Raw genomic sequence first — 27,938 nt, forward strand, 5'->3', positions numbered from 1 at the left:
CCCCTTGTGTGTGTGTGCGCAGGGGGAGGGGGGTTCAGTTTTACAATTCATTCAATGGCAAGCGGTCATCGTGAGATTAGTAACCGTTGTGTTCAAAAAGTACGTTCAAGCTTGCCACGCCATCAGTCTCAAGGACAGTCAGGTACCTGGAGTCACAGACTTTCCCCACGTGACTCGTCGTGTAAATCAGGCTTAGTTTCTCACCAGCGTTGATAAAAGCAGACCCAGGGAGAGAGATCAGTCTGGGGTCACGTGCATGGTCTTAACGTGGCGAGTGCTTAGGCTGCGCTGATTATCACAACATCAGGATGGCGGGAACAGTCACAGCCCCCCCGACTTTGCATCCCATTCTTGTGGGGGGGGGGCCCTGTGCCTGCTGCCTCAGGGAGCCCCACGCCACCAAGCCTATGTCCCTGAAAGGCGGTGGGGGGGGTGGGGGGGGTGGGCAGGTCCTTGGAGAATCATAAGTCTCAAGACAACGTCTGTGCTTTGGGTCCCTGATGGGCTTTGCTCGTGTCACAGCACGTGTCCTTTGTAGCAAACGTGCCGGCTGACTTCTTCCCACCTGCCTTCTTTCCTTGGCTTGTGTTCTCTCCTGCCTCTGCTCCAGCCTCCCGGAGGCTGGGGGGGGGGAGGGGGGGCAGGGTCCTGTCTGCCCTCCAGGGGCACCCCTAGCCCTCCGCCTATGGCCCCCTTCTCCAAGGTCTGGGACCAGCGTGTGATTCCGAGTCCCTGAGCGCATGGTACAGGGGTCACCTCGCCAAGGCACCTCTCCCCCGTCTTCCTTTAGAAGGGATCAGTCCCCTCCCCCTCATTTATTTAGGTCACTTCTCCCAGGGTGGACTTTGGTGGCTACCGGGTCAGCTCCCTCCAGCCCCTCTACCAGGTGAGGCAGGGAGGCCCAGGCCACTCACTGGGTCCTCCTGTCAGGCCATCGGCCATCTGGCCCTGCCCACAGAGGACCCTCCTCAGCCACCCGTGGGACCGCGGGGCCCACCCTGGACACCCAAACCCCCAAGGGCCCTCCCTGTGCCCCAGAGCTGCTTGCGCCGGGCACTGTGGCGGGAGCTAAGAGCGGCGAAGCCGGGGCTGCTGGGTGCACCGGGAGGCCGTGAACCCTGCAAGCCTGAGGGGCAGGCCCGAGAAGAGGGGCCTCGGGGGCCAGTTCCGGCAGCTCTTCCAAGAGAGGCCATCTTGAGGCCAGGCCCCTCGGCAGGCGGCCCGTGTGCCTTGGCGTCAGCGTCTCTCATGTTGATGAAGTGCAGATGTGAGCGCGTCGTGGCGGGGACGACAGGAAGCGCGGAGCTGCAGCGGGCTGGCGGCTGTCCAAAGCCCAGGGCCCCCGGTCCTGCGTGCAGGCCGGTGGCGGGGCTGCCGGGCCCACAGCCTCAGCCCCGCGGCCAGGGCTCGGGCTGTCCTCCCGACGCATGCTTGTCCCCTGCTCGTGCGTACGGCCTGCCGGACCCCTCTAGCCTAGGAGTGCCCCGGAAACCGAGTCGGGAAAGAGCTGAGATGGGCCGCCGGGTTCCTTTGCTTCTTTGGGTTTTGCCCCTCCATCATACGCAGATGGCAGCCATCTGTGCTCACAACTCGGCAGAGGGTGGGGACACACGAGGACCCCGGGCCCCGGCCCGCCCCCACGCTGGTCTCAGCCTCGGGTGGAGAGTACGTTAAAGAAGGCTCTGATGTGGAACGCGTCCGGAAGGGAGGGGGAGCCTGTTTCCATCCAGTACCTCGCGGCAGCCCTGGCTCGTCCGCCTGGCGGAGGAGGGGCAGCGACTCCATCAGTTCCGTGAGCCGGAAGAGAGCTCCTGCGCTCTGACTGCGACCACCAGGCTCACCGGTCACCGCCGGCCCTCCTGGAGCCCTGGCCACGTGCTCACGTGCCTCCGCTGACAGGAGGTTCTGCCCTGACAAGCGTCCCCTCCCTCCCCGTTCCTCAGCAGTCCCGCTCTTCACAGGCAAGGCTGCGGTTAGATGCACTGACCACACAGCCGGGGGCCCCAGGGGCGCCGCAGACCCAGCCGCCCTCTCCTTGCCCGCGCTGTGCAGAGAGGATCTGAGTGCAGGGTGCACAGCGCCAGGACCCCTGAATTCTATTGTTTCCCAAGGTGGGAGGGGGAAGCTACCTCAAGGCAGAAGTTTCTAGACCCAGGGAGGGCAGGAGCCCCAGGTCATTGTCGGCAGGAGAGAGGTTGCTGGAAGGTTAAGGTGGGGGGTGGGACCCATGCCTCCGAACCTCCCCTCCTTGGGGCTGCGTGGGGTCACGGGGGCCCGTGGGCATGAGGACAGGGACGGGGTCCGGGGGATGTGCTGGGACCCCTGCCTCTGTTCAGCCCAGATGAGGGGCCCTCCGACCCCACGCTGGGCATCATGCACTGGTCCTCAGTCCATCAGGCTTGGGGCCCCGCACCCCCTTCCCCAGGCCCCTTGGGGTGTGAAGGTTCTACGGCCCCCCCTCCCTGTGGCCTTTTCCCTTCTTCCTCGGCCCAGCTGAGGGCATGGACAGGTGTGTTTCAGAGGAGCATTTGCACAGCAGAAGGCCATCAAGGCAGGGAGGAAAAAGTCCTGAGCACGTCCCTGGCCCTGTCGGCTGCAGAGGACACGCAGGTGGCCTTCAGCCCCGGGAGGAGTCGGGGCCCCGGTTTGCCGTATCGCTGTGCCGAGGAAGCCCGTCCGGCACGCGTCTCTGTGGGGCTGGTGGCGCGAGGGCCCCAAGCTGACACGGCTGCCGTGTCCCCCGCACAGCGAGGCAGTCTGGGAGAACATGGCCCGCGTGTGCGTGAAGACCCAGCGGTTGGACGTCGCCAAGGTGTGCCTGGGGAACATGGGCCACGCGCGCGGAGCCCGAGCGCTGCGCGAGGCCGAGCAGGAGCCAGAGCTGGAGGCCAGGGTGGCCGTGCTGGCCATACAGCTGGGCATGCTGGTGAGTCCGGCAAAGCCCCAGGACGGGCGAGTGGCGCAAGGGGGGCGGGGGCTGCCCTGCGGCAGAGGTAGGGTTGCGGCTGGCCCCACTGGGGAGGCCATGGCGTCTGCTCCTCTGGGTCACTAGCTTCCGCCAGAAAGCAGGGCGAGGCCCCTGAGGCGCCACCGAGGCCTGTGTCCTCCTCCGCCGTCCTCCCCGTCTCAGGCACGTGCGTGAGACTCCCAGGCCGTCGTGCCCCTGGGAGACCAGGTGGGGTTGGGGTCCGCAGGACGGTGCAGCAGGTGGGGTCTCCTCCCCGGCATGCAGGGGCAGCCCCCCAGCCTTCCTGGCTGATGCTTTCTCCCCGCGGGACACACTGCCACGCTGGCCTGGGCATCGCCGCCCCCAGGGGACACCAGCAGGCTTCCTGGAGCCCCAGGGCCCACGCTCGCTCTCCCCTCTCCAGGAGGACGCCGAGCAGCTGTACCGGAAGTGCGGCCGCTACGACCTCCTCAACAAGCTGTACCAGGCGTCCGACCAGTGGCAGAAGGCCGTGGAGGCAGCGGAACTGCGGGACCGCATCCACCTGCGCACCACCTACTACAACTACGCCAGGCACCTGGAGGCCAGCGCCGACCGCAGCCTGGCCCTCAGCCAGTGAGCGAGGGCCCGCAGGGAGGGCCGGGACGGGCCCCTGTTCCCCTGCTCCCTTGGCCAGTGAGCGAGGGCCCGTGGGGAGGGCCGGGAGGGGCCCGCATGCCCCTGCTTCATTCTCTGCCCCGGGGAGGGCCTTGGAGGCGCTCAGAAGAAGCTTGTAGGCTGAGGCACCGCCACAGAGCAGGTGGCAGCCTTCTGGGTGGGAGGCTCCGCAGGGCAGCAGGAGCTCAGTCTCGTCAGAACCTCAGGCCCCCGAGCGTCTCGCGCTGGGCTCCGGTCTCCGGGCCTGGGGTCGCCGGCAGCGCTGAGACCACGGGAGGAGCCACTGCCCCGCTGGCCTTGCAGCTACGAGAAGTCGGACACCCACCGCTTCGAGGTGCCCAGGATGCTCTCGGAGGACCCACAGTCCCTGGAGCTCTACGTCAATAAGATGAAGGACAAGTGAGTGTCGCCGCCAGGTGGTGGGCAGACGCGGGGTTGGCCGTGGTGCCCAGGGGCATCTTGCCGCTGCTTCCCTCGGGTGGGTGGCGGGGTGGGCGGAGCATGAGGCATCCGTGCTCTCCTGCAGAGCTGCGCCCTCCTGGCTCCCGGTGGTGCTGGGGTCCCGGGGCTCCTTTCCAGGGTGTGCAGGCCCTGAAGGGGATCGTGGGCTCCCCCCAGGACCCTGTGGAGGTGGTGGGCCCAGTACCTGGAGAGCCAGGCAGAGATGGACGCCGCACTGCACTACTACGAGCTGGCACAGGACTACTTCTCCTTGGTCCGCATCCACTGCTTCCAGGGCAACATCCAGAAGGTAGATGCCTCTGGGGCGCCTGGGGGCTCAGTCGGGTAAGCCTCCTATCTCGGTTCAGGTCACGATCTCATGGTTCGTGGGGTCCAGCCTCGCGTCGGGCTCTGTGCTGACAGCTCGGAGCCTGGAGCCTGCTTCCGATTCTGTGTCTCCCTCTCTCTCTCTGCCCCTCCCCTGCTCACTCTCTGCATCTCTCACTCTCTCAAAAATAAATAACCATTAAAAAAAATAATAAAGAAGGTCGGAGGGGGCAGGGGGCAGGCCTGCCGGGCGTGGGGAGGCAGAGACATGGCCCCAGGGCTCCCTGCTCTCTTTCCAGGCTGCTGAGATCGCAAATGAGAGCGGAAACTGGGCCGCGTCCTATCATCTGGCCCGCCAGTACGAGAGTCAGGAGGAGGTGAGGCAGGCAGTGCACTTCTACGCGCGCGCACAGGCCTTCAACAACGCCATCCGCCTGTGCAAGGTAGGCGGCCGGCCGGCGTGCAGCCCCTGGTGGCTAAAGCCGGGCAGGTGGGAGGCTCCGTCCAGGTCACTTCAGAAAGAGGAGAGAGTTGTATCGCGAGGCCCTATTCCCCACCCGGGCCTGTTTCCACCACGCCCGCCTCACTCTGGGCGCCGGGAGCATCCGCCCGCCGCAGCCTCCTTGGCGGTGTTTGCAAAAGCGAGCACTCAGGCTGGCTTGGCGCTTGGGGCCTGTGCACAGCAAGGAGGGACATTCTGAGTGGGCGAGAGTGTCCCCGCCCAGCCTGGAGAGCCCTCGTGTCAGATAGGTCCTACAACATTGTTAATAGGAAGAGAAGGGAGCCCCCCCAGAATTCTGTGTGCAGACCCGGGGAGACGTTCGACACTGGAAACCACAGTCATGTAGACCAACAGCGTGCCGGGCAGGGGCGGTGGGCTCCTCGGGCGCCCTCAGCACAGTGCACAGGAGGCCCTGGCGACCCCATCCCCGCAGGAGAACGGCCTGGACGACCAGCTCATGAACCTGGCCCTGCTGAGCTCCCCCGAGGACATGACAGAGGCGGCGCTCTACTACGAGGACAAGGGCGAGCACGTGGACAGGGCGGTGATGCTGTACCACAAGGTGAGCCAGCGGCCGGGTACCCCGGGGCCTGCCGCCGTGCCGGGGGGCGCCACTCGGGCGTTCTCGGGACCTGGGGCCCGGGCGGCCGCTCAGAGTGCCCCGCCATCCACAGGCCGGCCACTTCTCCAAGGCTCTGGAGCTGGCCTTCGCCACCCAGCAGTTTGTGGCCCTGCAGCTCATAGCGGAGGACCTGGACGAGAGGTCGGACCCTGCCCTCCTGGCCCGCTGCTCGGACTTCTTCCTTGAGCACAATCAGTACGAGAAGGCGGTGGAGCTGCTCCTGGCCGCAAAGAAGGTACGGCCTGGGGCCCCCGCGTGGCGCCCACTCAGGCACCGAAGCCCGGGGCCACCTTTTCCAGACACGGTGGATGTAGCTTTGCCGTCTCTCATGGTTACGGTTTCACAAGAAGGCTGTGGCTCTGGCCTGTCCTGGGGGTGTTGGAGCCTGGGAACGGGCTCACCCGTGCAGCCCCTTCGTGAGTCTTCACGTCGTAACCAGGGCGGCGTGCTCGTCTTTTCCGTGTGTGCGGCAAACACACGTGACATCAGATTTCGCATCTTAGCTATTTTCTAAGTGTGTTTAAAAAGTTTTTTAGCTTTATTTATTAGAGAGAGAGAGAGAGAGAGAGAGACAGAGCATTCACACGCAGGAGGGGCAGAGAGAGCGGGAGAGAGAGAGAGAGAAGGGGAGAGAGAGAGAGAGAGAGAGAGAGAGAGAGGAGAGAATCCCAAGCAGGTTCCGTGCTGTCAGGGCCCAACATGGGGCTCAAACTCACGAATCATGAGATAATGGCCTGAGCCGAAACTAAGAGTCAGACACTTAGGCGACTGAGCCCCCCAGGTGCCCTGCTCTTTCTGAGTGTCAAGTGCGTTGAGATCGTGGTGCAGTCTCCACGTACCTCATTTCATCTTGCAAAACCGAAGCTCTGTCCCCCTGAAATGCCAGCTGCCCATCCTCCCCTAGCCCCGGCACCCACCGTCTACCTCCTGCGTCTATGAATTTGACGACTCCGGAGACCACACGTAAGTGGAATCGTACAGGATCTGCCCTCGTGGGTCCGGTTTGTTTCACTGAGTGTCGTACCGTCAAGGTTCATCGGTGCTGTGGCAGGTGTCAGAACCTCCTTCCTTTTTCAGGCCAAGTAGTACTCCGTTCCGCATAGGCAGTGCCTCGCGTTTCCCTGCCCTCGGACACTGGCTCGCCTCCACCTCTTGGCTCCTGTGAATACTGCTGCTGTGAACACGGGTGTACAAATCTCTCTCCAACCCTGCTTTCAATTCCTGCAGGCATTTACCCAGAAACGGAATTACCAGACTATCTGGCAACTCGGTTCTAGTTTTTTGAGGACCCTCCAGACCGTCTTCCACAGCCGCTGTCCTGGTTTCCATTGCCAGCAGCCGTGCACAGGGCTCCCATCCTGCCACGTCCTAACCGTCACTTGTTGGTAGCACTCTCAGGCGTGTTGCAGCCATACTCTAAGTAGAAGGCTTGTCCCTGATAGCCACTGAATGGAGATGAAGAAAACTGTTAGCCATGCGAAATCAGCCTGTCCAAATTGAAAGTTATTTCTTCCTGAAGCCACAATTGTGCCTGTAGCTTCGTGCCTCCCTGGTGAGCGACACGAGAATTCTCGCCCAAGTAAGAGGCACGTGCCGGGTTCATGGCCAGACCCAGCAGGTAGATGCACATGTCCACCCTCCCTAAGGCAGCCCCAGGCCTAATCTGAGCCAGCAAAAACACCACAGGGCTTTTTCTAGCCAGATAAGTGGATTCTGTAGTTTCACAGTGAAACCCAGATAAGCCAGAACAGCCGGGAAAAATTTGGAAGAAGATTAACAAGCGGTGACGAGGCCCCAAAATTGTAAAATGCATCGGAGATAGAACACTTGAGGTCGAGTCCATGAGCAGGCCTACGGGTCAGTGGAAAATATTAGAAAACCCAGAAGGAGAACCATTTACGTAGGCACATCTAGCAGGTGCTGAGGAGCGCTTCACAACCGGGGGCAGAAGGTGAACCGTCCGCTCAAAGGGGTTGATGCAACGAGGCAGCCACTTGGGAAAACACTCAAGTAAACCCTCTTCATCTCCTGTGTCCCAGCAAGTTCCAGATGTGTCTACGATTTAAGTGTGCCAGTGAAACGGCAGCCAGCACCGAAAGCCACGGGACGTCTCGTACAGTCTGAAAACACAGAAGGTGTGTTCTGAGTAGGATTCAAAACCCACTGGGAAAGACTCATTGATGTAACCAAATGTAAATTTGAAAATAACACGTGGAAAAAACACCATAAAAAAGTAAAGATAAATAATAAAATGAGAAAAGATATGTTCTACCTCTATCCCAAAGTGTCCTGTTCCTAATATGTATGGAGTTTCTATAAACAGTAGGAAATTTACCAGCAACTCACAAGGAAAGGACAAAGATTATGGACAGTTTCTTATAAGAAGGAAATGTAGGTGGGGACGCCTGGGTGGCTCTGTCAGTTAAGCATCTGACTGTTGATTTCAACTCAGGTCATGATCCCAGGGTCGTGAGTTCGAGCCCCATGTCAGGCTCCTTGCGGATGGCTCGGACTCTCTCTCTCCCCTCCCCCCCAAAATAAATAAGTAAACTTAAAAAAAAAAAAAAAAAAAGGAAGGAAATGTGGGTGGTTCCAGCACATCAGATTCTTAGCCTCGTTCATAATAAGAGAAATACAAATCAAAACTCACGGAGATCCCGTTTGCCCCGGATTCCACCCATGAAGGTGAAAAGGTAAGCAAACCCCCTGGATTGTCGTGGGACACAGGTGTGCTTGGGCAGGACAGGAACGCAGCAGGCACTGCCCATCCTGGCCCGGGATCAGTCCCAACAGCGCACTGGCAGGCGGCCGTGGGAGTGGCGCGCCAGGGCTGTACCCGCGTGACGAGGCAGGTGTGCACCTGCGGGCGGGGCGGCGAGGAGCCAGCGTCCTCTTGTGGTGGAGCACCGCGCAGCCGTCCAAACCACAGAGGTGGCATCTCCTCCAAGACCTGCCCTCAAGTGAAGGATACAAAATTTCCCCTAAATTTTTAAGAAAATTAATTCAAACCCTTAACTTAAAAATTTGAGAAGAATCGTGGAAGAAAATCAATTTCTGGCTTCTCTTTCCTCCCAAAAGCAGGACAGTGTGCTCTGGGGCTCCCTGCCCCCCACTTGCCCTGCATAGTGCATAGCGTGACACGGTCACCCGGCTGAGCGTCGGCCTCTGCGTGGTGAGCCGCCGCCCCGGGCCCCGTGGTGACCCCCCCCCCCCGGCGCCTTGCAGCACCACGAAGCCCTGCAGCTCTGCCTGGAGCAGAACATGACCATCACCGAGGAGATGGCTGAGAAGATGACCGTGCCCAAGGACTCCAAGGACCTGTCTGAAGAGTCTCGGCGCCAGCTGCTGGAGCAGATCGCCAACTGCTGCATGCGCCAGGGCAGCTACCACCTGGCCACCAAGAAGTACATGCAGGCGGGGAACAAGCTCAAGGTGAGCACGCCCGCCGGCGGGGTGGCACCCACGTGCCCGCGGCTCGCATCTCCGCTTGCCCCGAGTTTAAGCGAGTTTAAGCCCGACGGACTGTCCCTGCCCGGGCTTGCCTGCGTCCTGCAGGGACCAAGGAGCCCTGAGCTCCCTCTGGTGGTGAAATCCTCGTGAGCCTGCCTGGCGCTTCCCCGTCTAGGCCATGAGAGCGCTGCTGAAGTCGGGGGACACGGAGAAGATCGTGTTCTTTGCGGGCGTCTCGAGGCAAAAGGAGATCTACATCATGGCTGCCAACTACCTGCAGTCCCTGGACTGGCGGAAGGAGCCGGAGATCATGAAGACCATCATCAGCTTCTACACCAAGGGGCGGGCCCTGGACCTCCTGGCCAGCTTCTACGAGGCCTGCGCCCAGGTACACGCCCTCCACCCGGTCCCCGGTCCCCCCCGCCCCCGGGGCAGCTCGTGGACCCCTGCGGGCCCTGACGGGTCTCCTCCTTGCAGGTGGAGATCGATGAATACCAAAACTACGACAAAGCCCACGGGGCGCTGACCGAGGCCTACAAGTGCCTGGCCAAGGCCAAGGCCAAGAGCCCCCTGGACCAGGAGACCAAGCTGGCTCAGCTGCAGAGCAAGATGGCACTGGTGAAGCGGCTCATCCAGGCCCGAAGGTGCGTTCACAGGACGGTTGCACCTTGGACCCCACGGACCCCCCAGGCTCCCCCTCACGGCTGGGAACCAGACCCGGATGTCACATGCAGCCAGCACTCAGCAGGGAGCCCCATGAGCCCTGGGTGGGACGTGGCGGGCACTCCGTGGGGAGCCCTGTGGGCTCTGGGTGGGTTGCGGCAGGCATTCTGCGGGGGGGGGGGGGGTGGCCCGTGCACCCTGGGTGGGATGCATGGACATCATGTTGCGTCCTTCACACTAAGTTCCTCCTGGGGAATTCTCAAACCTAGGTGCATTCCCAGGCCAGTTCCAGAAAAAAACAGAGAAGTCTGGGGTGGGGGCAGTGAGGCAGATGTGGGTCAGGAGAGCATGTGTGTGAGGGGAGCCTGGGGCCTTCTAAAGTGTGTGCAGAGCTCCAGCTTGATGGTTGGGAGCCGGCGGGCCACCACAGCACCCAGGGGTGCGGGGACGGTTTGAAGGGCGCTTGCAGGCAGCAGGTTGTTGCTGTTTTTAGGAGAGACCATGTAAATTCGGACACGATGCCAGTTTTTATCTCCTGGCAACCCACCCGGCTTTGCCAGGAGCCCACTATGTGGGCAGCAGGGCTCGGCTTATGCCTGAACCAGTACAAGCCTTTTCCTCATCTGGGAACAGGCTTTTAAAAGAAAAGTTGCAAAAAATATTTTGAACCCTTGTACAAAGTGGGGCTCCCTGCTTGGATACGTAAGTTCTGGAATATCTGCTACGCCTGGGCTGCGGGAGGGAGAGAGCAGGACATTGGGAAGCAAGGAGCAGGGCACCCTGGAGCTCCTTCCTGGTCCCCCCGCCACTTACACCACCCCTGTTCGGCGACGGACCCCGGACCCCAGCGTGTTGTGTCCAGCGCGCCGCTGCGCTGGTCTTCGCTGGTGCTCACCCCCTGCCTGACCTCCTCGGGCAGGGCGCCCTGCATCCCCCTGCATCAGTGTCCCCCTCCAGACTGGTGGGCCGGCAGGGATTGGGGTGACAAGCTGAGTGTAGCACGGTAGCAGGAGTGCGAGCTAGCCCGAGTTTCCATTCAACGAATCGGTGAGTTTATGAATGAACTCAGTAATGAATGAGTTTAATTCATGGGAATTAACTTCACAAAAGTTTCTGCCGCGGACTCCAGGAGCTCCTCATTCAGGTGGGGAGGCTGCTCTGACCCCTGACCCCTGACCCCGGCCGTGTTCCTGCTCTGGGCAGGACATATGCCGAGGACCCTAAGGAGGCGGTCAAGCAGTGTGAGCTGCTCCTGGAGGAGCCAGAGCTGGACAGCAGCGTCCGCGTCGGGGACGTCTACAGCTTCCTGGTGCAGCACTACCTGCAGACGGAGGAGTTCCAGGCGGTGAGGCGGCGCGGGGGCGGGGCTTCCGGGAAGGGGCGGGGCTTCCGGGGAAGGGGGCGGGCTCCGCTTCGAGGCCGTCCCCGCCCTCTGAGTCGCAGGTGTTGCTCCTGTGTTTGATTTTTCAGCCTTTTTTATTTGGAATAGTTTCAAACTGAGAATTACAAGAATAAGAGAACCCACACATAACCCTTCGTCAGATTTGGCAGGTTTAAGCATTTTGCTACGTTTACTTACTCATTTTACGTGTGTGTTTTCAAATTTCTATTTTCTACCTAACATGGGTATTTTTCTGAGCGCTCTGAGAATCGCAGGCGCCCTGCCCTTCCCGCTTGGTTCGCAGACACTCGGGTAGATGCCCAGGGCTGGGATGGTGGGGTTGTGTGGTAAGTGTGTGTTTAACGTTTTAAGAATCTGCCAGACTTCTTCCTTTTTGTAGTGTCTTTTTCGAAACTGCCAGACTTCTTCCTTTTTGTAGTGACTTTTTCACGGTTGGTTTCAAGGTTATTCTAGCCTTATAAAATGCACTGGGGAGCATGCCCACCTCCCGTATTTTCCAGAAGAGTTTATGTAAGATTGCTGTGATTTCTTCCTTCCTTGATAGAATGCCTACCTGAACCCACCTGGCCTGGAGCTTTCTTTGCAGAAGGGTTTCGGTGATTCATTTTACCAGAGCACTTCTCAGACATTTTGGTGTCTGGACCCCTTTGCACTAGGAAAGTTATTGAGGACCCAAAGACCAGTGGTCTGTGTGGGGCGCATCTACCAGGATTTACTATTACCCAATAAAACTAATGTAAAAATATTCTGTCACATTTAAAACTCGATGGTCTGTCTCAGATCTTTTACACACGCATCGTTTTATGACATCATGTTGTTTGCGGAGTTAGAAGATGTTGACACGTTTCATTATACGTATCAGAACACCATATTTGCAGAAATCACCACCAGCCTCGTCAGAAAATATGGCATTGGGAAGACGTCCGGCTCGTGGTGGCCGATACGTAAGGTTTCTGAAATCCTTCCGTTTAAAAGCTCAGATTTTATCCTTGGCAAAACTATTGCCTGTTACTCTTTTCCTTGATGTGGTGGCCCCTTGGTTCCTTTTTGAGACAGTCTGCCACGAACCCGAGTCTGAGTAGCCACGCTTACCTGCAGTCACGTTTACAAATAAAGGCGGTATTCTATGCGCAAGCGGCCACTTTTGCTCACGACCTCCAAAGCTGTGCCTCGTCTCCGCGCACGTTCGGTACGACCTGTCTTTCACTTCCGCCATCCCAGTGGGTGCGTCGCGGTAGCTCATGGTGGTTTCAGTGCCCCTCTCTCTCTGACCACCGGTGTTGCGCAGCTGCTCATAGGTTCGTCTCCTCCTCCAAGTGCCCGAATCCTCCCCTGTCAGTTTGTTGGGGGTTTGTCTTCTCAACGTTGCTTGTGGCCCTTATGAATTCTGGGTACCTTTCCTTTACCAGCGTGTGACCACTAGTGCTTTCTCCCTGTCTGGGGGAAATTCCCTCCTGTCCCTCTCTCCTCTCCTTACGGAACTCCAATTATCTGTGTATACTATCCCCTGGTTCAACTGGTTGTCCTCTTTTTTTTCCAGAGTTTTCTCTGGTTCTCATTTTTGGTGGTGGCTTTTACCGTTGCTTCAAGTTTACCAGTCCTGTTCAGTACTCTTGATGTTGCTCCTGGGCCTGTATTACATCTGCTGTTATAATTTTCCCCACTAGTAGCTTCTGGATCACATCGAGTTAGCTCCCTTGTCTTTTCTCTCGAGTTTGGTCACATCTTGTTGTTCCTTACATCTAGCAGTTCCTGGACGTTATGGATAAACCACCATAGAGACTCTGGTTTTTTTAGGTTCCTTCCTTCCTTCCTTCCTTCCTTCCTTCCTTCCTTCCTTCCTTCCTTCCTTTCCTTCCATCCTTCCTTTCCTTCCTCCCTCCCTCCCTCCCTTCCTCCCTCCCTCCCTTCCTCCCTCTCTCCTTCCCTTCCTTCCTTCCAGCATTGCAGGCAGCAACAAGAGCCGCTATGCTCAGCACATCACCTTGGGCTGGGCTTGAAGTCAGCCCCTGTCCCCACCACATGCAGCATGTGCTAGCTAGGTTGACCAGAGAGCCGCGTTCATGCTCAGGGTGTGGGCTCCCCTCAGTGATTGTCTTCTGACGTCTCCTCACTTCTGGCGGCTGCAGTTGACCTCAGTTCTGGTTCTGGTTCTTCGAGTCAGTGAGGGTGGGTTTTCTATGTGACATTCAGCTTCCCACAGTGGCCCTTGTTTGGAGCCTGTGGGACTTAGCAACCTTAACTTAGAAGAAACAAACATGAGTGGTGAGGTGGACAGACCTAGGTCTCCTCCGGGCAGGGAAAGAAGGCCCCTGTCGCTGCTCCGATGTCTCCCGTGCTCCCTCGCACTCACCTCACCACCGCGTCGGAGCCCAACCCCAAGGCCCCTGACCCTGGTCAGTGTCCTCAGTGGCCAGGACATCCAGGAGCACTTCTGTCTTTGTCACCCTTCAGCTGGGTCTGGTGACCGTGCCTGCCTTCTGGAAACTGCTTCCTTGCCCGTGCTGACACCGGCTGTGCACACGGAGGGTGACGCCCCTGGGCCACGGTGCAGCCCTGTGGTCTCTGGCAGACCTCACCCCGGGGGGGCACGCCCTCAATTCCCCTCGCTCCCGAAGCTCAGAGCCCTGGCATTGGCCTTGGCCTGCCTTGTGCTTGTGACCCGTGAGCCCTGCATGGTGCCTGGGTCACACAGGCAGTGGACACATTCTCGGGAAATCTCTTCCTGTGCGGGTGTCCCCCCACCTCGCTTGAGAATGCCAGAGGGCTTGCATTCTGCCCATCCTCCGTCCTTCCAACACTCATGGCTCACCTTTCCACTTTCATCTTTCTCTCTTACTTTTTATATCTTGGTTCCGTCTGCTCAAAATAAAATTGCTCAGGAAATTTATCATCTTTAAGAAATGCTAAGATTAAGGGCACCTGAGTGACCCAACCTGTTGAGCATCTGACTTCAGCTCAGATCATGATCTCATGGTCTGTGACTTTGAGCCCCATGTCAGGCTCTCTGCTGTCAGTGCAGAGCCCGCTTCAGATCCTCTGTCCCTCTCTCTCTGCCCCTCCCCCCGCCCAAACCAAACATTAAAAAAAAAGAATACTAAGATCTGGAGCACCTGGTTGGCTCAGTCAGTTAAGCGTCTGGCCCTTGATTTTAGCTCAGGTCATGATCTCACAGTTCATGAGATCAAACTCAGTGTCGGGGTCTTTGTGGACAGTGTGGAGCCTGCTTGGGATTCTCTCTTTCTCCCCTTCCCCCGCTCACACACATGTGTGCTCTCTGTCTCTAAAAATACACTTTATTTATTTTTTAAATGTTTATTTGAGAGAGAGAGAGCAAGCAAGGGAGGGGCAGAGAGAGAGGGAGACACAGAATCCGAAACAGGCTCCAGGCGCTGTGATGTCAGCGCAGAGCCCGACATGGGGCTAGAACTCATGAGCCTAGAACTCATGAGCCTGATCATGACCTGATCCAAAGTCAGACACCCAACTGACTGAGCCACCCAGGTGCCCCTCAAAATACCCTTAAAAAAAAAAAAATTTAAGATCTGATCTTTCCCCTAAACAGTTTTAAAGCTCCTAGAAATTTTGATCACATCTGAGCTGATATGAAGTGTACCTTGGGAGTGGGCCTTAGAAGCCACATGGGACCCTGTTCCTCCCCTCATTCTTGTATGTGGCCCTCCCTGTGGGTGCAGCAGGTGTTAGCAGGTGCAGGCAGGCCTGGGCAGATGTGAGCAGGCATGGGCAGGTGAGGGCAGGTGTGGGGCAGGCGTTGGCACGTGTGGAAGGGGGGACAGGTGTAGGCAGATGTAAGCAGGCACAGCAGGCGAGTGGTGGGCCTGGGCACATGTGGACAGGTGTGGGTCCTCGAGCACAGGCCGCTCACGGGACTCTCCGGGGCAGCTGGCTGGACCTGTTCGGCCGGGAGTGCTGATCACAGCTGACAGCACTGACAGAAGCTTAAAGTCAGACACCTTGGAAAGGCCGTGCAGTCACAGACAACCACCCTGTTGGGAAGGTGTCCCTCACCACCTGGGGCGGGTGCCCAGGAAGCTCCGTGCCCCGGACTGAGGGGGTGGCTCCCCTGGTTCTCGCCGCGGACTAACCCGGTAACGGCTGTCCCCACCCAGGCGTACAGGTATCTGGAGGAGATGCGGAAGAAAGTGCCCTCCGCCAACATGTCCTACTACGTGAGCCAGCAGACCGTGGACGCCGTGCACCGGGGCCTGGGCCTCCCTGTGATGCGTGCCACGTCCGGGCGGGTCCACCACAACAGCGTCGACGACCGCAGAGAGGCAGACGAGGAGGTGCAGGAGGAGGAAGAGGATAGCGAGCCCTGACAGCCGCTGCTGCTCCCCCAGAACCTGCCAGGGTTCATGGCAAGAGCCTGACTTTCTCGTTGAAATGACAGCTGTGTCTGACACCCCAGGGCACCGGCTGTCCTGCTCAGAAGGGGCCTTGAGGTCCCTTTCCTGCCCAGGGACTTGGTTCCTCTTTTCCAGGACCGTCTCCCAAGCATAGTCTGTAAAGCCTAAAAACCCTGTGGAACTCGATGGACTGTAGATATTAGCGTGTTCACTGCGCCTCGTCCCCACACCCAGGCGAGTTCCAAGACAGCACGTCTCACGGCTCCCGGCAGGACACGCCATCCCTGACCACGGGGCCCAGCGTCCACTGGAACAGAGACATAGGGGTGGCCAGCACGTGTGTGCGGGGGGTGCAGTTCTCTGCACGAGGCAGCCTGGTGGCTCCGTCCACGTGGGCGTGTCCCATCACCAGCCCCCACCGTGAAGGGCTGGCCCCACGACATGTCCGTGCAGGGAGGGGGACCTTGGGGTCTCCCACCCCCAGCTCGTCATCAGCTGCCAGAACCATGTCCCCCTTCAGAGGGACATCGAGGCACCGCGGACCCTGCCTGAGCAGTCAGTGCCAAGAGAAATGGGTTTGAACACCTCTGGCTCCTTTTTATTCTTCCTCTTTGTTGCTTTTTAAAGTCTGCGTTCAGGTGAGGAACGGGCTTGGGGACAGGCTGAGAATCAGCCCATAGGGGCCCCAGCGGCTCCCTCCCTCCTCAGGACCCCCCCTCCTGCCATGTTCAGGTGGCCCTGTCTATGGACGCAGGGCCAGAGGCCCTCCCGCGGGCTGCTGGCGGGGCGGGCCTCCCTCTCCAGTGAGGACTAAGGAGAAGCGAGGGGGAGCAGTCGGTCTCTGAGTTTCTCCAGAAGCAGCAGGGCTTTCACAGCCAGCATCCTGCAGTCCTCGTCTGCGTCCCGGTCAGCCAGATCTGCCAAAGACGAAAATAGAGCAGGACATCGGCGGCGCCCACAGCCGGGCAGGCCAGCCCTCATTTCCTCTTAGGCAGTCATCCCATACAAGCCCCCACAGGGCCTGGTGGGGCCTGGCCGTGTGCGGGGGCAGCACCCCACTCTCCCTGGGGCTGGGCGCCCAGCCAGCGGCCGGCGACAGGGAGGCAGCGGGATGGAGCGGACACCATCGTCTCCGCGGGGAGGCCACCGGTCCCGGGAAGCGGGACGCCACACGCCTGTGGCACGGGGCCCGAGGACCCGGAGCCGACCGGACACGCGTGATCGGACAAAGCCCGAGGGTGCTCTGCAAACTAACTGATGCAACAAGAGGGGCCCCGCCTGAATCCCGGGCCCACGAGTGTGGCGCCACGTCAGAGTGTCTACTCCCGGCCTGGAGCCCCGGGTGGACACCGGTGGGTGGGCAACACAGGTGCCTACGGGCAGGAGGTCACGTGTGCTCCAACAGACTTTTCAAAGAGAACACTGTGGTGAGGGGTGGGGGGGAGGGTGCAGGGAGGAAAGCTTATCCAAGTTAGTTGGCGAGTCTGGTGAGGTAACGTGCCTCCTGCATGGCTCTTGTGACCTTACAGAAGATACAGAATTTTCCAGAACAAACACACCGTCTCCCACATCTGGGCACCTTCTCTTGGGTCCTCCTGCAGGACCTCCCCAAAGTGACTCAAGAACAGCTGAGTCCCCACCCCCCCACCAGGGACCATTTCGTGCACAGACGGGGGGGGATGTGACGGTCCTGGGGCCTCTGCACCGCCCCGTGCCCCGATGGCCACTGCACCAGCCTCCAACCACCCGCCTCGCCCATGCAGCTGGGGGCCTGGCACTCACCCGCCAGCCAGGATCGGGTTTCCAGCAGCTCGTCTGGCAGGTCTGCCAGGAGTCGCTCGGCCGGAACACTGAGGAGGACGGAGGAGACCGCGGACAGCAGGCCCCGGCGCACGTAGCTGCCAAGCCAGGCCGGGACGCTGAGCGCCGACGGAGCCCAGGCCAGGGAGACCCCGCTTCTCCGCGGTACAGCAGACCCACGGGCAAGCAACGCACGCTCCAGCCGCCCTGCCCCTTCGTGCTTGGGAAGCACCAGGCCGCCCCGCCTCTCGGCCACGCCCACGGGAGTCGCCCCCCCACCTCCTGCTGTCCGGGGAGCCCCGCCTCCACGTCCACGTGGGACCACTTTCCTCAGCCACACGGCCACTCACGCGTCACTGTGGAAGCGAAGGGTCCACACGAACTCCAGGAGGGCCTTGCCCATGGTCACAGCCACCTGAAACAGCAGAGGCCAGTGGGCAGGGGTCCTGGCACCCAAAGGTGGGTCCCAACAACCCAGCCCCAGGGCCAAGGGGAGGCCCACCGGGAGGACAGCCACCAGCTCCGCCTCCCACTCACCGTGGTGTTCACAGCCAGGTACATCAGGGCCCCCAAGGTGTGGGCCAATCTCCCGAGAACCAGCTGGTCTTCTCCCAAAAGGTCAAAGGTCACCAGCGGTCTACAAGAGCATCAGGTGTGTGTGTGCGGGACGCGTGGTCAGGGCTCATTCTCCAACCCCTGGGCCACCAAGGGACAGCCAGCGCCCTGGAGGCGCCCCCTCACCGCACGTCCCCGTGTGGCTCCCACAGCCACGAGGAGAAGGCGTCAGACAGACACAGAGCGCGTGGAGCATTGAGGCTCCACGGCGAGGCTCCGGCCCCGCACACCGGGAACCCGCCAGCAACCCGCCCTCCGTGACAGACACCGCAGATCCTGACGCCCTCGCTTTGCCATTTAAGCTACGAAGGACAGAAAGCCAGGTGGTGACCTTGCTGCTGCCCAAACCCCAGCACAGACCCCATCGTGGGAAACCTCTGGTACTCGAGGGCGTCCAGGCCTCCCGCTCACCTGTCAAAGTGCTGAATGAGTGGGAAGAAGAAGTAGCCAGCCACCGAGCTGAACTGGTTGGCGCCAGCGTCCCGTCCCCGCCTGGCAGAGCCCTGCAAACATGGTGCGCACAGGTGCCACATCCCTTTGCTGTCCCATACGCACCCCCGTCACAGCCCCGGCCCACGCGGACACGGCACATACAGGCCGTTTCTTGCTGACGCAGAATTCCGGGGCTTTTTTCGCACCCGCATATTAAAGCCATGAGGCTCTGATGCCCTAAGGCACGTGTCCCGACACGCAATTTGTAACCAACGCCCTCCCTCCACACAACAGCAGTGTCGGTGCCGCCCCGTCCCCCACCAGGACCTGAGCCCGGGCTGGCTGACCTGCGAGAACCGCCGGGTCTTGTTTCTGATCCGCTCCTCCACAACCGCGCGCCAGGCGGGAGCCACGACGCTGCCGGGCGGGGGAGCGGGGCCCCGGGGGTCGCACTGGGGGGCCTTGGGCGCGCGGCCAGGCCGAGACAGCTCCTGGGCGGCCAGAGTCAGGACCTAGAGGAGCGGGAGACCCAGGGCAGCGGTCCTTGTTCTAGGGAGGGGCGGCATCTTCTCAAACCCGAGGTAAACTGAGTGCCCGTCGGCGCCATCAGCCGTCACCGGCTGCGCCAGGGAACATTCTGGGGACCGCACGGGAAGTCAGTTCCGGCTACCCCAGGATCGCTTCACTTTGTGGGGGACAGAAGGGAAAGGTGGCCCCGCTCCTGCGCCCGGAGCTCCTAGGGTTCCAGAGCCTCACCAACCTGCTGCCCAGCCGCCTGCACACAGATGGGCCCCGGAACAGGCCTGTGCCGTCACATGCCTGGAGCCCTGGAACAGGCGGGGCCACGGACAGCAGCCTGGTGGCTGCAGGCGCCCGGCCGGGCAGTGCGTGCTAAGGGCTGTTCCGCTGAGGGTGGCACAGGACACTGAACCGTCAACGTACCAGATGCCCCTGAACTGCAAGCACGGAGGTGGTGACTGTTCAGCGCCATCTCATGAGACACACAGCGTCACGCTTGCCATCTTGACAGCCGTGCGCGCGCAGCTCAGCGGCAGCGGGTGCATGCACATCGTATGGCCGTCGCCACCATCGTTCCAAGACCCCGTCTTCCCAGACGCAGCCCTTTCCCCTGCGACGTGCCCTCCCCGCCGTCTACTTCAGTCTCTCTGATTCTGACGGCCCAGGGACCTCACACACGTGGAATCCTACAGGGTCCTCTGGTTCATCCACGTTGTGGCAGGTTACCACGTCCCTCCTCTGCGAGGCCCAAGTAACATCCCGACGTGTGCACAGACCACATTTTGTTTGTCTTAAGATGGGGAACTGTACCGCATGGGAATTCTGTCTCAGTAAAGCTTCTGTCTCAGATGAAGGACACGGCCCCTACTGAATCCTGTGCGCCGCCCAGAAAACACCAGGCAGCTGCCAGTCCCAGCCCCTGGGTCCAGCCACGGGGGACTTGGGGAGGCCTCTGGTCCTGACCGTGGAGCTTTCGGCAGGGCGCTGTGCCAGGCCTGGCCCTCGTGAGGGCAGCTTGGGCGTGACAGGTGGGACGGAGGGCCCCAGGGCACTTACATCCAGAATGTCCATGCGCTGTCGGAGGCTGAAGTTGAGGGCGTAGAATTGCGAGGTCAGATATTCTGCTACCTGAGCCAGGCACACGAGAGGCCGCTGTGGACGCCACCCAGAGGCAGGGCCCCAACACAGACACTGACTGGGCGGCGGGACGGGGACTCACCGGGGCCGGGTCTGTGACCACGACGGCCACAAGGGCTCTCTGGCGCAGCCCCTCAAAGCCCTCCACGCTCGTCTTCTCCTCCAGGTGCAGCAGCACCTTGGCCAGCTCCACACTCACCTGTGCGCAGGGGTCGGTGTGCCTCAGGCCCTGCGGCCCTGGCCCCCACAGCCCTCCACCTCCCCATCCCTGCCACGGGCCTCCTAGGCAGACACACACCCCTCCCCGACATCCCTGCCCCACTCACCTCGCGTGCAGCAGCCGGGTTCCTGATGACCAACGCCTCGAGGGCCCGCAGGGCCGCCTCCCAGCGCTCCCAATCCTCGGACGAGGTCAGGGCTGCACAGAACACACACGGGCCCGCACTGGTCCCCAGCCCTGACCTTGCAGAGGCAGAGCCGGCAGCCAGGGTCTGGACGCTGGGCAGAGGCAGCCGAGTCCTGGGACACGCAGGGTTCCCACGGCTCAGCCACCCCAGGGTAGGTGCTTGGAGGGGCCTCCCGCCAGGGAAGAGACCCACCTTCCACGCAGTCCCGAACGTAGGTGGGTGCCTTGCTCTTCTTTAGCTCTTGGTCCCCCGACATGTCATAGGGGACAAGCTCATCGTCACTGGGGAAGCAACAGAGACCGGTGGGGCCTGCCCGTCACCCGGGAGCAGACAGGCCGTGCTCCTGAGTCCCGGGAATTCACCCCAAGTCCTTGCACCTCAGGAACAGCAGACTTTCCTATGGGAGGGCACTCGGAGAGAGGGCGGCCGCGGGGCCGACCCGTGGCCTCCAGACAGCGTGGGCCGTCCACTCCCACGCTCATGCGCGGCTCTGAGGCCAGCGCGGGACTGCTCCCCCACCTCTGTAGTTTCTACCCGAGGCCTCCCCCTACCTGTCCAGGTCAGAGCCTGAGCCTTCCGGCAGGGCCTGGGGGACGCCACCGTCCACGCTCCCTCTGCCGGGGGTCTCTGCAGCCTCTGGAGTGACGACAGGGCTGTGGGGAGCAAAGAAGGAACCCGTCGGGGAGGCCCCACACAAGCTTCTGGCCCCGGAACCCACCTTCCCCAGGGAAATGCTCTCCCGGCCCCGACCCTGCGCTTCTCGGCTGCTGTCTCAGCAACGAGTCCAAGACGACAAGGTAAGGGAGCAGCAGGAACCGGGCCTGCCCAGCTTGGGGTGGAGACCAGGGGCAGGAAGCCCTCACCTCGCCTCCAAAGGGCTGTCGGCCGCAGGCCAGGGGGCTGCCAGGGCCAGCATCTCACGGCTCAGCTCGTCTTCCTCATACTGCAACGCACACGGGCTGGAGCGAGTCACGGGGAGCGCCCGCCACCACCCTCCTCTTGCCCCACTTGCCAAGTGTCCACGTGGCAGTGGGCGGTGCTGGGTGCACGGGCTCAGGAGCCCGCCCTCCTGAGGGGCTGCTCTCCCCCCCACCCCCACCCAGGAGGACATCCCAGGGGCTCAGCAACAGAGGGGAGGGGATGCCAGAGAGATTGCTTCCAAACACCTCCGGAATCCACCTGGGACATCTGTTCAGGCACTGCTGAGGGATCAACACGCAGAAGGTTCGTGGGCCTGGACCCCAGAAGGCAAGGGGATACCAGGGAGGGAAACACAGGGCGCGGCCCTTGCTCACCTGGAACTTCAGGGGTGGCCCCTCAGGGTGGAGCCGGGCACTGGCCACCTCGGCCACGATCATGCCCAGACGGCGCACAACGGGCAGGCTGCTGTCCAGGCGACTCTTCACCCCCGCCATCAGGCTAGTCAGCAGCTCTGGAAGCACCAAGCCCACACTGAGCACTGGGGGGCCAGTAGGGACAGGCAGGGACAGGAGGGGACAGCTCTGCACAGTGAGCACAGGGGGCTGGCGGGGACGGGCAGGGACGGGGTGGGGACAGTGTCCGCGTGGCCCACTCACCGTCTCGGCTGTCCTGGAGCTCCGCCTCCCCCAGGAGCGCCAAGCAGATGAGGACGGCCTTGCTAACGTAGCGCTGCTGCGCCAGAGGTGCGTGCCGGACGGCACTGCAGCTGCCCCACGTCTCCAGGAGCCCCTTCAGTGCCTGGCAGGTGGCGCGGCCCAGTTACACAGCCGCAGCGACCTCCCCACCACAGCGCGGGAACGCACGGGCCTCGGTGCCCCCGTGCTTGCCAGCGTCCTCTGTTCCAGGCAGGAACGTTCTCTCTCTCCCACCAAAAGGTGGTCCCAGAACACCCCAGACAGAGGACCAGACCGCGCTTACCTGTACGAGGAGCGGGCGCCGTTGGCTGTCCATGGCCAGGTACCCCAGCAGGCTCTGCAGCATGGGCGTCTGGGACAGAAGCCAGGCATCCTGTCACTGTCTGTCGGCAGACGCCAGCTGCCCACCTGCCGGGCTAAGACCCGTCTGCCCAGGCTCCCAGAGCACAAACGGCTCTGGGCTGAGGGTCAGCGGGGTATCTCGGACAACCGAGCTCAGCTGCACCTGCTATGGTCACTTCCCCTGGGCCCCCAGGGTGGCCCTCGGCCCACGCCCTCACCGAGTACTGGTACTGTAGGAACAGAAGTTTCCGGGTCATCACGAACTGGGCCTTCTTATTTTTCATCACCAGGTTCCCCAGCAGCCGTGAGAGGACTTCAGGCCTGTGAGGCACAGTGGGGGGGGAGAGGGAAAAGCATGAACCCCAGATCTCAACAGGTCGGAGCTGCACCCCTCCCCAGCTCTGCGCTAACCACTGGGAGCCCGGGGCCTGCGCTTTAGCTCGGACTCCGTCCTGATTCGCTCTCCTCCCGGTAACGTGGAAACCTGGGACAGCCCAGCGCCTCCGTGCAAGAGGATGTCCTTTCCCCGCTCTGCCCAAGAGGAGCAGGGGTGGCCAGGCTTATCTGGGAAGGGCCAGAGAACAAAAGCTCTATGGGCCATCGGTCTCCGCAGACCTCCTGCAGCCAGAAGCAGCCAGGGGCGTGTGCGTGAGCGAGCGCGGCTGTGGACCCACAAAACGGTTGTAATAACGCACGGTGGGCTGAGTTTGGCCCAAAGGCCGCAGTTTGCAGACGACTGGTGTACAGTGGGATTCCCCCCCCCCCCCGCTCCCCTCCATGGGTGAGAGCCCAGCAAACCCTCCAGCCGGTGTGGAAAGACGGGAGGATACAGCCCTTCCTCCCTCGGCCCTTTCACGTTCTACGCAAAGTCGTAAAAATGAAAAGAAAAAGAAAAAAGAACGGCAGCAGGAACCAAAAAAACAGAAACAGAAGAGACAAACCCACGCAAACCAACCCACAGCCTCAGGGCAGGAGCGTGACACAGCCCCCGGAAGGAAGACAGAGAAGCCATCGGCTCGCGGCTTGACACGCTTACAGGGCAGTGTGGACACCTTGTAAAAGCCACAAACCAAGGACGAGCTGGGAGGGACCAGAAGCGCCTGGCAGGGGGTGAATGCCTTCCTCACGAGATTTGGCAAATAAGCCGGCAGCAGAGGGGGTGGGACCTCAGACGGTTCAGAGAGAGAACACGGGTCCCTGGACACACACACCCGCGCCCAGAACCGAAGACACAGCCGGCGGGACCCACCCTCACGCACTCGCGCCAGGGGACGCCGTCTGAAGGCGGGCGCCATCGCACACGCACATGCCTGCGCAGCCCCGGGGGTGGGGGGTAGCGAAAGGGGTCTCCACGGCCACAGCCAGGGGAGGGGCTGGGCTGGGCTGGTCCGCCACGGCCTCACCGCATGAGGTCCGACAAACCAGAGGCTTGGGCGCCGCCGCCCGCCCTCCCGGCTCCTTACCCCGCGGCGACCTCCACCAGTCCCGTCAGCAGCGCCTCCACCGCCCGGTCGGGCACACGCTCCACCAGGCGCCAGCAGACCCGCTGCCAGAGGCAGCTGCCCTGGGTGAGCGCCGTCAGCCGCGGCACCAGCACGCCCAGCATCTCCTCTGAGGGAAGCACACGGGGACCCCTGAGCCCGGGGCCGGGGGGCCGGGCGATGGACATCAGCCCACCCGGGGCCAGGCCCAGGCGAGGGAACTGCGCTGTCTTCCCCCTCCCGGGAGGGCCGACGGGAAGCGGGGGGAGACGCCCAGACAGCGCTGCGGACCCCCCGGGACAGGAAACACTCACTCTGCCTCCCGCGGACACAGGCTTTCCCGAGCACCTGCGACAGGAAGGAGACGGAGCAGTCCCAGCCACCTGCGGCAAGAGGGAAAGCAAGATTTTCAAGAAGGGCGACGGTTAGGGCCACGGGACAACACCTGCCCAGGCGGGGACAGACCTCGTTTCCAGACAGGCGTCTGTGCGCTGTAAAAGCACCGTTTTTCTCGATCTGATTCCAACTGGAACCTCAACAGCTGGAAGCCAACAGTAATTGCAAAAAGCCTCACACGCTCTTGCTCACCTAATCGCCACGATGACCCCACAGAGCGGGGACCGGTGTGGTGGCGCGGGGAGGGGGAGGCACCAAAGGCCATGTGAGGTGGGCGGGCGGGAGGAAACAGGACTCGGGGACAAGGGGAGGATGGCGCCCCAGCCCCACCGGAAGTGGCCACCCTGAGACGGTCACGATGCGCTCTGCCACCTGAAGGGAGCGGCTGAGACCCTAAAAGGCGAACTGGACGCAGTCACCCAGCCGAGAAGCAGACGTGGCCCAGAGTCGCTCTGGACACGTTCAGGACATGCTGGCGACTCCCCCCAGCACAGAGCAGGGACGGCCTGGCAGGGGCCCCAATGGAACCCGTGGGCTCCCTCCCCGTCTACAGTGGCGGAGGCTCCCTCGTGGGGCGGGCACAGGGACCACGTGAGCACACGCGTGAAGGGCCTCTAGTGGCGCCCGAGCGTGGCACCCACTCCACGGCCTTGGCCGGTGGGATGCTGGATGTGCAGGGGTGAGACCCTGAGCTGCCCCGTGATGGGAGGAGCAGAGGGTGATGTGGACACCAGGGCCCGTGGAGAGCAGCCCCATCCGGACGGCTCCACCGGCAGGCCAACCAGGAGCTAAAGGATTCAAGGTCAGCTCCAGCTCCGAGGTCAACGGCTAAGAACGGGTGAAGCTCAGGGTACAGGTCGCTACCTCCCCACACAGGAGGCAACATCTGACCTGCCAACGGCATCACCCTGAGAATCCCAAGTCCCCAGAGGCCGTGAGAAGCTGGGGGTGGGGGGGAGGGAGGAAAGGGACGGTGGCCAGAGAAGCCGGCCGGAAGGACAGCGCGGAGGGGCCCGCACCTCGGAGGGAGTCCACCACCGCCTGCAGCGCCCGCATCATCTCCTCGCCGAGCAGAGGGAAGTAATTCTGGGGGAGGAACGCGTCCAGGTTCTCCCGCTGCAGACGGTTGCCCAGGCAGTCGGGCAAGCCCACCACCTTGGCGAGGAGCGTCTCCTGGAGCAGCGGGGACGCCGGCTCCGTCACCTGGCGACACTGGCCCTCCATCACAGCGGCCATCCTGCCCGCGCTCAGGAACCTGGCCAGCAGCTGTGCCATCTTCATCAGACGGAAGCTCGGGCTGCAGCAAGAGCAGGTGTGACGGGCGGAGCGGCGAGACCCCCACCCTCGGCGCCCCCCGCCCGGAGGGGGAGCCACGGCCGTCAGTAAACCAGCAGTCCCACAGTGTCATCAGCGCTTAAAAAAACGAGCATTTAAATCCCACCGCCGGGGCGCCTGGGTGGCTCTTGATTTCCATTCAGGTCACGATCCCAGGGTTTGTGGGATCGAGCCTCCCGTCAGGCTCCGTGCTGACAGCCTGGGGCCCGCTTGGGATTCTCTCTCTCTCTGCCCCTCCCCTGCTCATGCTCTCTTTCTCTCAAGCTGAATAAACATTGAAGAAAACAAAAGGTCTACATCCCACTGCCAAATAGCCAGCCAGTGGTGCGGCGTGAGCGCCCGCCGGGCCCCATGGAGTCACCGACGCCACCTCCTCTCCCGCTCCGCGCCACAGGGCGCTTGCCGCTTAAACCCAGCTTCGCCACCGCACGAAGGCGGTGCCGTGCCGTGCTCTGACACCTGAGTCTGGGAACCGCCTTGAGCAAGTCCTCCCCCCCCCCCCCCCCCCCAGGAGTTTGCCGGAGCGCCCGGGGGCCTCACTGCAGAGCTGACAGCCACGAGTGAGGCCAAGGGCCCGCGGACGCTGGCGAGGCCCACCGCCTACCTAGGTCACCTCAGCCCGGAGCTCACCCGCTGCCGAGGCCACCGGGATGGGGACGCTCCTGCCCCCTCCCTTCACCAACACGGCGGGACCTACTGCTGCAAGAGCCTCTTCGTCGCAAGGGAGGTTAACAAACTGCTTTCGGTGTCCAGGGGCTCTGCTCCTCCCGCACCTTTCAGGACACTAAATTCTCACAGAACCTGCTGGTTCGCAACCCTTCCGGCCATGCCCCTGCCTCAGACGTTACAAGTGCCCCGGAATCGGGCCCCCCCCCCCCCCACTCACCCGGCGGCACCCTCGACGGACTCCATCAGCACCAGGAAGGCCTGGTCAGCCGGGCCCTCCAGGAAGAAGCTGGCCCACAGCTCCTCCACCTGGCCGTCGGGCAGAAGCCCCAGCCAGCCTGGGCTCAGCCTGCCCACTAGACACCTGAGGAGGGCGGAAAAGTGCACCCTGGCGAACTCCTCCTGGTCCCCGGGAAGGGCTGGGTTCTCCGCTCCGCTGAGATACCGCCTCAGGGACCCCATGGTGGAGAGGACGCGGCCGCCATCCTCACAAGACGAAAGGGTGTGAATCGCTTCCCGCACGGTCAGCCGGACTGCAGAGCGCGCTGGGTCCATCCTGGGGCGCAGAGAAGCACATGAGAAGGCCGAGGAGCCCCTGGCATCTGCACCAGTCACATCGCACATACGCTCAGACCCTCTGGCCCCTCTCGTTAAGCTTCTGGGGACCCCATCTCCCCTCACCCCTGCTGTCACCCAGCAGTATCCTCCCCTCCGGCATCCGTCACCATTCCTACCAAGAGTCTGTGTCATAGCTGGGGCCTCCATGATGCCCTCTACGGTAGGGTCACTGTGCCCCAGGGCCACAAGTGGGGGTGCTGTTGGCATCTCGTGAGCGGGTGGCAGACGCCAGGGATGCTGGTTACACAGCCCACGTGTGCAGGACAGCACCCACGACAGAGGGTGATCCAAACCCAAATGCTAACAGTGCTGAGCTTGAGACCCTGGGCTACCTGCGTTGCAGCATTTCTAACTGCCTGACCGTCCGTCTAACAGACTGTCCGTCTGCCAAACCCCCTTCTTTCCCAGAAACCATCCCATCTGTAGGTAGCATTTCGGGTCAGGCGCCCCTGCAGCATTGAGCGCCAATACGCAGGCACCTGTCCATCACCAGTGACCCAGCCCTAGATAAGCCTGCCTCAGGGGACCAAGGAGGGTCCCCAACAGCCTAGGGCCTCCTCACTCAGCCGGGTCTAAGCGGGCTCCGGTGGCCAGCTAACACGCCAGCGACCCGCCAGTACCACACCCCCCTTCACAGCTGTGCCGGGAGCCCACGTCACGGCGCCCAAGTCACGGCGCGGCGAGCAGGGGTCCCCGAAGCGGGGGGGGGGGGGGGGGCGAGTCTCGGGGAGCGCATGGGTCTCCGGGGCGGGAGGGGATCTCGGGGTGGGCGATGGTCTTAAGGGTAGACGGGGTGTCGGGGCGCGCACGGGCCTGGGGACGGACGGGGGGTCTCAGGGTGGGCCCGGGTCTCGGGGAGCGCACGGGTCTCCGGGGCGGGAGAGTGTCTCGGGGAAGCGCGCACCCGCTCGATCTCGGAGTCTCCAGGGTGTGCTCAAGGCCCGCCCCGCCGCTGCCGCCCCGCGCCGATTCGCCACGGTCGCCGAGGCCCAGTTCCGCAAGCGGTTCGCGGACTAGAGACTGAGAGCGCGGAGCACGAGCTCCCCGCGCGCTGTCAGAGCTGCTGCTGAATTTTTCGAGCCTGCGAGGCCGGTCCCGCGGGCCGATCGCGACGAATCCGCCGCGAGGCTGGGGAAGCCGGAAGAAGCGTGGGCGAGCGGCCGCTTCTGCGCCTGCGCCGGGCGGGGCGGGGCCCT

The 27,938-nt window shown here is 62.0% G+C and overlaps 2 protein-coding genes and 1 non-coding gene across 11 annotated transcripts in view; 1 reads left to right on the forward strand and 2 right to left on the reverse strand.

Annotated features, from left to right (window-relative positions):
- IFT140 (intraflagellar transport 140) overlaps positions 1-19,597 on the forward strand; it is a 79,531-nt gene extending 59,934 nt beyond the window's left edge. For 7 of the 8 annotated variants that reach the window (XM_086691648.1, XM_086691649.1, XM_086691645.1 and 4 more), the window contains 12 exons: positions 2,749-2,926; positions 3,372-3,562; positions 3,908-4,003; positions 4,223-4,355; positions 4,672-4,815; positions 5,308-5,436; positions 5,549-5,731; positions 8,722-8,928; positions 9,122-9,334; positions 9,424-9,590; positions 10,813-10,954; positions 15,142-19,597. In XM_086691648.1, the coding sequence (XP_086547774.1) occupies positions 2,749-2,926; positions 3,372-3,562; positions 3,908-4,003; positions 4,223-4,355; positions 4,672-4,815; positions 5,308-5,436; positions 5,549-5,731; positions 8,722-8,928; positions 9,122-9,334; positions 9,424-9,590; positions 10,813-10,954; positions 15,142-15,351 (1,993 nt within the window). In that variant the 3' untranslated portion in view covers positions 15,352-19,597. Of the gene's footprint in view, positions 1-2,748; positions 2,927-3,371; positions 3,563-3,907; positions 4,004-4,222; positions 4,356-4,671; positions 4,816-5,307; positions 5,437-5,548; positions 5,732-8,721; positions 8,929-9,121; positions 9,335-9,423; positions 9,591-10,812; positions 10,955-11,079; positions 11,338-15,141 lie in introns of all 8 variants that reach the window. The other variant, XR_015245320.1, reaches the window with a different exon arrangement.
- LOC112853370 (small nucleolar RNA SNORA72) lies at positions 196-327 on the reverse strand. Its single transcript, XR_003222906.1, has one exon. It is a non-coding gene; the product is annotated as a small nucleolar RNA SNORA72 (small nucleolar RNA).
- TELO2 (telomere maintenance 2) lies at positions 15,951-27,908 on the reverse strand. Of its 2 annotated transcripts, XM_086691653.1 has the most exons (21): positions 27,647-27,904; positions 26,345-26,680; positions 25,143-25,420; positions 24,042-24,110; positions 23,710-23,857; positions 22,465-22,567; positions 22,188-22,256; positions 21,866-22,007; positions 21,584-21,720; positions 21,152-21,231; positions 20,840-20,941; positions 20,481-20,569; positions 20,208-20,299; positions 19,964-20,080; positions 19,801-19,872; positions 18,573-18,737; positions 18,205-18,296; positions 17,716-17,815; positions 17,529-17,593; positions 17,161-17,276; positions 15,951-16,295 (listed from the first exon to the last, which is right to left on the reverse strand). In XM_086691653.1, exons 2-21 carry the CDS (start codon positions 26,677-26,679, stop codon positions 16,189-16,191), a joined length of 2,478 nt encoding a protein of 825 aa, XP_086547779.1. In that variant the 5' UTR covers position 26,680; positions 27,647-27,904; the 3' UTR covers positions 15,951-16,188. The 2 variants fall into 2 exon arrangements, with proteins under 2 accessions (XP_086547779.1, XP_086547778.1); XM_086691652.1 differs by lacking the exon at positions 15,951-16,295 and having other exon boundaries at positions 16,997-17,276; positions 27,647-27,908.
- Between the last annotated feature and the right edge of the window lie 30 nt (positions 27,909-27,938).

Source organism: Puma concolor, chromosome E3 (assembly GCF_028749965.1).
Source record: "Puma concolor isolate L17-30 chromosome E3, mPumCon1.1.hap2, whole genome shotgun sequence".
NCBI lineage: Eukaryota > Metazoa > Chordata > Mammalia > Carnivora > Felidae > Puma > Puma concolor.

Bases quoted from the DNA above. Each gene is read 5' to 3' on its own strand.
- TELO2 (XM_086691652.1), bottom strand. From the start codon at position 26,679: ATGGACCCAGCGCGCTCTGCAGTCCGGCTGACCGTGCGGGAAGCGATT. The intron at 24,111-25,142 runs GTGCGGGCCCCT...CTCTTGCCGCAG, and splicing joins GGTGGTGGACTCCCTCCGAG to GTGGCTGGGACTGCTCCGTC. The intron at 22,257-22,464 runs GTGAGGGCGTGG...CTTCTGTCCCAG, and splicing joins TCCTACAGTACCAGTACTCG to ACGCCCATGCTGCAGAGCCT.